At 33.9% G+C, this 12126-nt stretch overlaps 1 protein-coding gene across 1 annotated transcript in view; it reads left to right on the top strand.

Moving 5' to 3' along the window:
- The window catches only part of LOC135225278 (uncharacterized), a 42726-nt gene that overhangs the window by 15329 nt on the left and 15271 nt on the right, over positions 1-12126 (top strand). The window contains exons 4-5 of the mRNA XM_064264609.1: positions 5638-5843; positions 8148-8291. Coding sequence (XP_064120679.1) covers positions 5638-5843; positions 8148-8291 — 350 coding nt within the window. The remainder of the gene's footprint in view (positions 1-5637; positions 5844-8147; positions 8292-12126) is intronic.

The following is a 12126-nucleotide window of genomic DNA, read 5'->3' as shown; positions in this document are numbered from 1 at the left end:
GTACCTGGTAACCTTACATAATAGTAAACACCGCCGACAACAGGGCGAGGGCAGCCGATCGTCATTGGTCAAAACTAGGTATACGTGACTGCTGCTTCTCCTATGACAAGTCTAGCAAATTGTTCTCATGGCTAAAAGACTGCTTTCGTGTTGCGTGTTTTTTGCAGTATACAACAAAGAAAGAATCCTATGTATCATATGCTAATTATTAACGGGTAAGTGGGTTAATATGGCGATACACAAACACCAAACGATTTAGACAAGAGGACAAAGGTGATCTTTATAGGGATTATACTAGGATGACGAGTATGAAAAAGAGATATATACAAACATTATGTTCATGTCAAGGTATTTCTAACTTTTTAGACCAAGGATAAAGAATGGCCGAATTTGCTTGACTAATAAACTATCTCACTGATTAGCTGCAACGACCATTTTTAACAACTTGGCTATTCTACTGACCTCCTTACACACACACACACACACACACACACACACATATATATATTATATATATATATATATATATATATATATTATATATATATATATATATATAGTCATGACTTAATTAATAACGTTAACTTTCTATGTTGAAGCAGGTTCTTTATAATTTGCGTAAAGCCGTTACATAAAAAAATAGTTTTTTGCACAACCTTAAGTACCTTGAACTAACAGTAATAATTTATGAACAAGATGGCAAAGGACAACGAGGGAGTATGATAAGAAAAAGGAAATATTATAAAGATTTATTTACAAAAGAAAAAAAGTAATTGAATAATATTGGACCGAGATAAGTTTCAGGTCACTGCAGCGTAAACTGGATGCTCCTCTGTAATGGAATGCTGTTGCAGCTCTAAAAATGGAGGACAGTTACTAATACCAATACTTAACTCCTCGTGAAGTTTTATCAACGGTGCTACAGTTGCAGTAGTAAATAAGAGGGACCAAGTGATGAAACCTAAGATCCTTTACAGTCTGTCCAAGGCTGATATCCTCTCCCGTTTTCGTAATGTGTCCATCGCAGATTAACAGGTGCTTGAAACCTCCAGATCAGGAACAAGATTGGTATCGAGAACTTGATAAAAAACTTGATCACAGCTGCTCCTCGAAGCCAAACATCCATGTATCAGCAGAGGAAGAACGATCAAACGGGCGTGACAGTGGTGTAAGGCGTTGAAAACTCAAAAGCAGGCGATGATGTCGAATAAAGGGAGCCAACAGATAAACACCATTGCAGCGATCCAAGGCGAATCTGCCACTCTCATTAGATAAATACCTCTCAGAGGCAATCCCAACCTCTCTAGCGTTCAGCGGATCACTGACTGCAAACTTGGGCTGTTACCGAAAAAAAAAAGGTCTCTGCCTCCACGTCACCATGCAAAGGAAGAAATTATTGGACTAGAACCATCCTCCTTAACAACTGCAAAAACAATAACAAGCAAACAGCATCCAGTTACTAACAAGCAGCAAACATACGACTGCGTTGGCAAAAATAAATAAATATATAGATGGACGAACGAAAATACTTTTGGGCGTGAATATATATATATATATATATATATTATATATATATATATATATATATATATATATATATATATATATATATATATATATATATATATATATATATATATATATATATATATATATATAAGTCTATCACATTACCGTGATTCATATACATATATCGAACTACAAATGTCCTTTAATATCTAATTCGCTCTACCTCGGAATTAATATATTTTCATATATGCTTAACCGAGGGGGAATTTATTAAACGATAATAGAATTGGCGATCGACAGTCGCGAACCAGCGACCTCCCAATTCTAGGACTGGCAGTGCGGGCAAAAGCACTACCACACCACTCAGAACGAGATGGGTTGATGCAGTCTCCAAGACAAAAAATACCTGCGCGCGAAAGGTATTTCAGGTGGGAGGCGGCGGCATGAACTATATCTCTTGCGGTGTCGGGGTGGTTTAAGGCTTCACTGCGGGTATCAGAACGATACTTCACGTATCCTTGAAACAGCAGGGTGTCAATGGTTTTCACAGAGACTGTGTAAGACTTGGTGCATATTTCAAATCAACAGAAACGTGGATTGCGCCATGGAACTGTATTATAAAATTAATATTCTCATTTAATGCCCATTCCTTAATTGTACTCTACTTGGGAGTTTGAATGTGTGAAACAATTTAAAAATTCCATATACTACTGTTACTACTGCTTCCAACATCTGAGTCTTCATTCATAAAGTATACGGGAGGGGTATCTAGTAACGTACGTCACTACTGTATCAATGAGTGGGAGGGTCTGTAGTAATGACTTTATACTAGCCTCTTTGTACTCGCCTGCTAGATTTAGCTAAGTTTCCCTTAAAATTTCTTTGATTTACTCTGATAATTACCTTAATTATCAAAATTAGACATCACTGCATATTTTTGCCAATTAGGCTGTGGCTTCAAATAGCTATTTCCAAAATACGATCCATATCCGATGTTTTGGTGAGATTTTATCGACGAAAATCAAGTAGTCACGGCTCTGAAATGCACAGTAGATTGTTACCTTCGGAATTTTAATCTGACGGCAGAGGTGTTTTCGTCGCGTAAAGAATGTTGAAAAGTAAAGAAGAAAATATTCGTGTTTTTGTCAAGTGAAAATTGCTTTATCTCTCTCTCTCTCTCTCTCTCTCTCTCTCTCTCTCTCTCTCTCTCTCTCTTATTGTATGGAACAGCACACTCTTTTTGTATGGAACAGCACAACTTTTCATATTAGTTTAAGGAAAAAGAATGTATTCTCTACGTTGTAGAACTTACTGACCTGTTTTTATGTATAAAAAAAGTTTTTTGTCGGCTTTTATTAAAGGAAAAATATTTTATTTTTGAAATTTAACTTCATGCTTTATCGCCCCCCCCCCCCAAAAAAAAAAAAAAAAAAAAAAAAAACAGGTAAAATTGTGTGGTTTTATAAAACTAAATGTATCAGCAGTTTTATAAAGATATCGTATCAGTATCGTTTTTGTTCAAAGTAAATCGTAGGGTCATTGTTAATTAGTAATATGCTGCAAGTAAACTATACTTGGCACTTGCAGCTACATTGAATAATTGCTTATTCATTTTTATAACAGCGGATTGATTGATTGACTTAGTATTAAATTGGCATCATATCAATGTCCCTGGTCAAAATCACCAACCCACAAAACTTATTAATGCACTTTATTTTGTGACCTCTTGGCGTTTAAACCAGAGCCCGTTATTATGTTGCCAGTTTCATTACTATTTGTTTTTACAGAGTCCTAGACATGTTTGCGTGTTAGAAATTGAAATACTTATGAGAAAGTGGAAGTCTAGTCGGCAACGAAGTCACATAATGCATATTTCAGTCCCACCGCATAAACATTCCGATGTGTCAGAATATTAGATCTCGCCTCAAGTTTATATATATATATATATATATATATATATATATATATATATATATATATATATATATATATATATATATATATATATATATATATATATATATATATATATATATATATATATATATATATATATATATATATATATGTACACCATATAAATGAAGAAAAATTTGTTTCCAAGAATAAATTTTAACAGCGAGTGTTCTCAATTAATGGAACAAGTGTTTTTTTTAGCATCATTATATTTCTTCTCTTCTTTACCTTCAACTTTTGAGAGTTGGTACCATTATAAATTTTAAGTAATATGTGCTGTTTATTTGCTTCTCTCCATCTCTCTTTAACTTTTTGAATAACCATTCCTTCAGTTTTATTCCACAATTCTCTGAGGAATATTTTTTAATGTCACCTTTAACATTTGAGGATTATAATAGTGCGCAACATATACCGATGGTTTGTTTTTTTTGTGTAATGGCATGTTTGCTTGTACGCAGTAACTAACTTTCTTTATTATTCTGTAGACTAGATGAGGACAGCTACGTCCTCAAAATGAATAAATAAATAATTTCACCATTGCCGAACACTACTGAGAAGATAAATCATACCCTTCTACAAATTAAATATTTATTACAAATATTTATTAAATAATTATATAAAAAATAATTTTAAAAAATATTTACAAAAAATACAAAACGCACTATATACACAAAAATTGAGAGAATCCTTCCTAAAACTCTTATTTACAATATGTGATTCCCAGAAAAGGTGTTGGACCCATAGAGGTCAAAATCTGAAACGAGAAAAAAGGGTGAGTTTTTTTGGCCAAAAAAAAAAAAAAGCCAAAATTTCACAAATTTTTTTGGTACCTAAATGAAATAGGAAGTGGCTAATTTTTTTTATAGAATAAACCATATTATCCTAGAACAGAGTTATGTAAAAAGATCTGCACTAAGATGTAATTTACTATTATATCAGAAATGTTATTCTCTCTCTCTGTGTCTCAAACAATAATTTACGAAAATATTTACAAAAAATACAAAATACGCTATATACACACAAAAATTGAGGGAATCCTTCCTAAAACTACTACGTATTTATAATATGTGACTGTCAGAAAAGGTGTCGGACCCATAGAGGTCAAAATGAAAAAAATAAAAAAGGGTATGTTTTTTTAGCCAAAAAAATTGTCAAAATTTCACGAATTATTTTGGTACCGAAATGAAATAGGAAAAGGCTAATTTTTTTTTAGAATAAACTCATATTATCCTAGAATGGAATTATGTAAAAAGATCTGCACTAAGATGTAATTTACTCTCATATCAGAAATGTTATTCTCTCTCTCTCTCTCTCTCTCTCTACAGTGTTTCATGATTTATTGACATAAGCTCATGTAACCTGTCACCAGAAAAGGGAGGCCCCCTATACGTCCCACCCCCTCTCTCCCCTCTTGTGTCGTAATCATTTCAAGGTCATCACCCTCGCATTCAACTCTTTGTTACTCTTTATAATTCCATTAGAAGTTAGTTGATGACATCCATCCTCAGAGAATACTGCCTGCTGGCCATTGTTGATGAAAATTGAAAAAAAAAAAAATGCAAAAACTGAGAAATTGGCATTCGAAAGAAATTGGAATAAATGGCAATATAAGTCATCTCAGCCACAACCAATGTACACACACCATGTACCTACAGTTTCCAACAATATAAAACTATCCCAGAGTCAAAGTGTTAGACAGGAAATCACTGCTAGATAACTTTGCCTTTGTATCCCACACATGTTCAAAACAAACTATTACTCAGAAAAGGTGAAAGGACAAGGCCAAGGCAAATGCAAGTTTTGACATGATTGTAGTGTGTGTTCTGCTATCCTCTTGCAGATCAATCACACCCAGATTCGAGATAGATGATGATTTATGGGAAAAAACATGTTTTTTGAAACACCTCTCGGTTCGTGCTCGACCCAGCTAACCACGATATAGATTACTTAGAGCTTTAAATGTTTTGTTCTATCAGACTGTATATTTCATATGTTGGACGAATTATAGAGATCAAATTATCCAGTTAGACGATGATTGAATTTTAATGGTAAAGTGTGCATGCTTTATAGCAAGATGCTGAAAGTTGGCAGAAAGCGTTCTTGCACGATACCCCTGTTAAATAAATGTTGAAACTTCGTCATTTCCAAAACAACTTCTCTCGTTTTCTGTAGGTCATGGGAAAGGCTACCACACTTATGGTGACACAAAGCACTACGAGGACCACAGGCAGTACGGAGGAAAGGACCACGAGACAGGCTACAAGCACCACAAAGGCGGCCATAAGGATCACGTCGGCTATAAAGGCCACAAAGGATACAAGGACATTAAAGGTTATAAGAAGCAGGACAAAGGAGATTATGGTAAATCCAAGAAGGGGGTGAGTACGATGAATATTATTTCTTTTGTTTCCATGTACCGGTTAATGGGACTAGGGAACCCAGTTCTCGTATTCAGCCCGGCAGAAAACAAGAAAAAGGAAGAAGGGGAGAAAAAAAAAAAAATTGAATATTTACCCCAGGAGGATGCATGAAATGGTCATCAGGGCTCGGATGCTGTAGTAAGGCAGATTTCGGAGCATCTTTTAATAGATTGAGTTACTCAAGATTATTTCTTTCTGTCTTTTTCACCAGCTTTTCTCTCTGTCTCCTCTTTTCTTTCTTCAATTTCTGTCTGCATGTTTATCTTTTTGTGCTGAAGTCTCTTTGTCATTTCTTTGGAAAATTGAAGTGTGTCTGTGTCTATTCTTTGCTTTAGTTTCTGTTTGTGCGTCTGTTCTGGGCTTCAGTTTCTATATGCCTCTCTTTTTATGCTTTGATTTTCTGTGAGTGTGTGTCCTGTCTTTTCTGTCGGTTTATCTTCTTTGGTTCCGTTTCTGGTTGTTTGTGTCACATATTAAACATTTACTGTCTTCCTTATCTCTTTGCATCAGGTTCAGTTTCCTCTCTATAGCTCACTTTCTGCGTTTCTTTACCTCAGATTCGTGCTGTATGTTGCTTTTTTTTAATTTGCTTTTCCTAGTTTCTTTCAGCCTCCGTCTCTCTTTTCCAGGAGCTGAAATCTGTCTGTCTCTTCTTTATGTCAGTTTTTGCATTTTTATACCTATTGTCTGCCTTGGTTTCTCTACCAGCGTCCTTAACTTGTTTATCTGTGTATTTGTGTCTCCTTTGCTTCAGTTTCATGTTGACCTTCTCTTCTCTGCTGCTGTTTCTTATGCTTACTTCTCTGCTTCAGCTTCTCTGCGTTTGCGCCTCTTGTCTGCTGGAATTTCTTTTTTGGTTCTATCCTCTGCATCCGTTTCTGTCTGTCTCTCTCTTTTTATTTGTCTGTGCTTTCCTTGTTACAGTTTTCTGTTTCAGTTTGGCTTTTGTCTCATTTTGTCGAAGTCTTTGTTTATTTGTGTCTCTTCTTTGGTTCAGTTTTATTTTGTTTTTGTGCCTTGTATGGATCAGTTTTTGTTCGTCTCTTTCTCTTCTCAGTATCATTTCCTCTGTCATTTTCTTTTCTTTGACTCAATTTATGTCTGTCGCCTCTGTTTTAGTGTATTTCTGTCGCTTCTCCTTTGATTCAGTTTGTCTTTTCTTTCTTAAATTATGTCTCTCAATCGCTTCTGTACTTAACTGTCTGTCTGTTTATCTCTCCTTCTGCCTCAGTTTGCTTTTGTCTGTCTTTTTTAATCCTGATTATTCTCTTTGCATCTCATCTTCCCATCAGAATCCCCCCTTGCATCAGTTTGTTGGGCTGTGCCCTTTTTTTTACTTTTTTTTCCTTTGAGTAATTTTGTGTTTGTTTTTTCCTTTGCTTCAGCTTCTGTCTCTACTTCAGATTCTGCCTGCCTGTGTCTCTTGTGATTCATTTTTTGTCTGTGTCCCTTTGCTACACTTTTTTTCATTTATTTTTTTTCGCTTCTTTGCTTCAGTTTCTGTGTTATCATATAGCCTATATATGCTCTAATATTTTATACTTATAGTTTTGCTTGTCTCTTTAAAACTTAATCGTATAACTAATTAGTAACTAGAAATATGTTGTGAAAGAAGTAGGTTATTCATTTGCATGATTCTGGAAGGTTCGTTAGTAAGTCATTAAAAGTATGTTGTGAAATAACAAGTATGCTATACATTTGCGTTATTCTGAAAGTTTCGTTGAAAGTCCAAAGGTCATGTAATTTTTTATGATATAATTTTAGGAATTTCCACCTCGTTAATATGGCAATCTTCTTTTCTTCCGTTTTCTTGATTTCCTAACCACTTTTATTTGTTTACTTCCTCTGAGTTTATTTCTTCGAAGGGAGAAGCGCTTCCTCACCCCATTGGCCTTTGTATGAGGTAATTTTTCAGTAGATTGTAATTAACTGTCATTTGGAATGACGTAAAGGAAACATACATTGATTGAAGTCAGCAAAATGAACTGAATTAGTCCGAAGATCAGATTATTTTCTGCTTAGTCAGGGTTTGTTATATTTATTGCTAATTTCAGACCACATTAATTAACGTCATTATATTTTTATTCGGACTTTCATACAGCTCTTTTTGTATATAATTAAAAAGAATACAGAAATAGATTCGATATCTGAATGATTGTATCATGTACGGGCTTATTTTCCATTTGTTAATTTATATCAATATTATTTTAGAGCAAAATTGTCTGAGTGAGTTTTAAGCTTTTCTCTTACTTTGACGAACAGGGTCACGACGGACATCATGGAAGTGGGTACAAAGGAAAGCATGATAAAGGGCAGTACTATGGCAACTTCAAGAAAGCAGGAATAGGGAAAAAAGGAGGCAAATACGGAACCAAGGGACACTATAACAAAGGGTACAGAGACAAGGTAAGAATCGCATTAATAGCTAGCTCCCTGTCGACAAGGGAACCGTATATTACAAGTTTTCCCTTTTTTTTTATCCTCATGTCTGTCTGCGCGTCTGTGTGTATGTCGCGTATCATTCGAACTTGGCAGATGTGCACGGAAGATCGTCCGCCTGTTCCATCTGGCTCTCCTCGGGTTTGCACTTGGTTGTGTGTCCCCTGTCTGTCACACTTACTTTTTAATCGCATATCCTCGGATGCGGTTGAAGGGATGCAAGTCAACCTTAGGTACAAAAGTCATTATGTATTGATGTGCTGTCAGTGTACACTGGTTTATCATAAATGTTTATCATACTCTGTACAGGGGAAATCATGGTTCAAAAGACATATTTGCAAGAAGTGTAATGGCATATAGTAATTTGGAGTGGATGGTAGAAAACAGCTATTGGTGTAGCAAATATATAAGGCTGTATTAATATTTTCGGAAAGCTCGTTTTGTTGATCATAGTAATAGAGTAAGTCACTAAGGAGTGTAGAATGGAAGGCATTCTGGGAATTGCTGTATGCTGGTAACATAACGTTAAAAGTAGAAAGCATGGGAGAGGTCGTATTTTAAAACACGGTGGGAAATTGAGAAGATAAACTTGAAAAGCAGAATAAGAAGAGTAAAGCTTGTATTAACTTTAAAGGAAGAAGAAGAAAAGTAAAGTCCCGAAAGTAGCCATTTGGAGGCCGATGGAAATTGAGATGTATGTACCTAGTATTATGTATCGTATGCAGCAAATGAGTCACAGGAGAAGCTCGGAATTCCAAGTGTGCTCATTGTAACAGATTTTTGATGGCTAAAATGCATAAGAAGAACAAATAAGGATGAGAACGATTTGGAGTTAAAATTTCGTAAATAGAGTGCTTTTGGAAGACGATGCTAATGATAATAGCAAATAATAATGATAATACGGTAATATTAGTATTGATGATGTTGACCATGATAACGTTCCATCATCATAATGTTTAGCCATTAAAATAATCATCACCAATATCATAATAATAATCAAACAAAAAAAATTATAGAAAAATAATGCTACTACACTCACTACTACTTCTCTAAGAAAAGCAAATATTTTAATCTGTACTCACCATGAAAATACTGTACATCCGCTAAAGAACTTGAAAATAAGGGGAGGTGGGGAATGTAAACTGTGCGGTGATTGGCCGACACTTACGGCCGCCTTATGGGGAAAAATGCTGATTTGCTTAGAACTGACTACCCGCTAGGTGACGCGCGCTATCTTGGCTCCTGAGCTGCGCACGTACGTCCTTGTGGTTCTAACTGAGCCCGTGATGAGGCTGTAACCTCCGCGCGACGTTCATTCATGTAGACAAAATCGATAATTCCTACTGCTCAAGTAGGGATTTCGACCTTTTTGAAACTCGTGAATAGCATAGAAATGCAACAAATGACAGAGGAAACGTTGCCAAATCTACTGGTACGCCTAACTCAATTTTGGTGGGGGTGGCGTTTACAACTATGTGGTTCTGAGGCCCTCATAATATATAATATATATATATTATATAGCTTAATATAGTATATATATTAGAATAGATATATACATTACATCATAGTATATTAGATGAGAGAGAGATAGATATACACTATATCTATATATATAGAATAGTTATATAGATTATAAATATAGAATTTAGATATTTATTAGTTTAATATTGATTAAAGATATATATAATATATATATATATGAGATAGATATATATATATATATAATATACCTATGATATATAGATTATATTATAGTATAATATATATAATTATATATATAGACATAATTATTCCTAATATATCATATATATGAAACATATAATTACTTTTATTGTCTAATAAATTCAGTACTTATGCCTCCCTGAAGTTCATAAATACAAAAAGTTGATACATTGAAAGAAAGGTTCTCTTGTACCAGGCGAAAATTCTCTGCTGTTCATATTCGAGTTTCTGGTCATTCCGAGAGCATCCCACGCAATTGTTTATCCTCAAAGGGGTTTTATGTTATATTTCCTGCAGCCGTTGGTGAATCCTCGCCAAATAATGAATCGCGCTTCCTCCGTTTATAACTTCAGGGTATTAACAGGGACGTTCTCTGCAGCAAAATTTTCTGCTCGCGTTCTAGGGAAGGAGGAGATGGAGGAGAAAATTGTTACGTGCAATGTTTACCAAGAATAGGTTTATATTTCCAATTTGCAAATAGGGTGGAAACGTTCAATAGAATCCTGCGAAATATTTTCATTCACTAAGATGGAAATCTTTATTTCCAGGTAAGGATTGCAATTTCATTTTTCCTTCAAATATTTTTATGCGAATATGTATTTATATAATATATATAAGCAGATACATATACATTATATATACAGGTATATATGCGTACTTGCATATTATATACATATATAATATACGTATATGCATACATACATGCATATCTATATGTATATATATTTTATATATATCTGTATATGATATATGAATACACATATATATGTATATATACGTATGTGTATATATGTATCTGTATATATGTAAGTACACACACACACAGACATATATATATATATATATATATATATATATATATATATATATATATATATATTTATATGTACACACATATATGTGTACATGTATATGTAATATATAATTTATATATGCATGCGTATATGATATTATGCAAGTACACATATGCATAGTTTATACATACATACATACATATATATATATTTATACATACATACATACATATATATATATATATATTATATATATATATATAATATATATATATATATATATATATATATATATATATATATATATATATATATATATATATATTATATACACAAGTATTAAGCTTTTTCTCACTTATCGAGAGGTAACACTAAACAAGAGAAGCAAAGAGGTTTCTGCTTCATTCGTCTTTACACTGCCGAATTGGGACTAACCTCATGTTTAGGAAACTTCCTTTACAATAGCAGCTTCATACATCTGCACGGAAAGCTCATGACCATTACGTCTAGCGCCTTAAGACACCACCGTGTTCTCTACTGGTTTTCATACACCCAGCAATAACCTACTAGATAATGTGTTTGTTTTATATATATATATATATATATATATATATATATATATATATATATATATATATATATATATATATACTATATATATCATATATATATATATATCTATATATATATATATATATATATATATATATATATATATATATATAATAAAATGAGCCCATAAAAACACCAAAATATAGAGAGAGAGAAATACTATATTTCAGAGACTGCTCTCTCTCTCTTCAGGTAGATGAATTACAAAACTTACAGAGAAGGTGGTATTTATACCAAGAGGTCCATCCACAGGTACGCCAATTTAGGTCACTCCCGCTGATAATCTTCCTTTAATCTTAAGCGTCGGTTGAATGAAAATCTTGTTGATGACATCTGAGTCCCATGCTCCTTTGAGATATTCATTACCTGCCTCTCTTTAATCAAGGCCGATTCCATCATTTGACTCTCGTACCGGCAGTTGCTGCTATAAATTATATGTGACAAATTCCAGTTTATACTATGGTTATGTTCATTTATATGGTTGAAAATAGCTGAGTTCGGTTGTCCATACCTAACTGACCATTTGTGATGTATTAATCTCTGGGGAAGTGATTTTCATGTAAATCCGATGTAAGATTGGCCACAGTCCAGGCATGGGATTTCGTACGACGCCTGTGTCCTTGGGTGATGTCTTTTGTTGGACGTTAATCAGGGATTTGGTTAAGGTGTTTGGG

Source organism: Macrobrachium nipponense, chromosome 13 (genome assembly GCF_015104395.2).
Source record: "Macrobrachium nipponense isolate FS-2020 chromosome 13, ASM1510439v2, whole genome shotgun sequence".
NCBI lineage: Eukaryota > Metazoa > Arthropoda > Malacostraca > Decapoda > Palaemonidae > Macrobrachium > Macrobrachium nipponense.
This window is presented reverse-complemented; position numbering and strand designations above follow the sequence as displayed.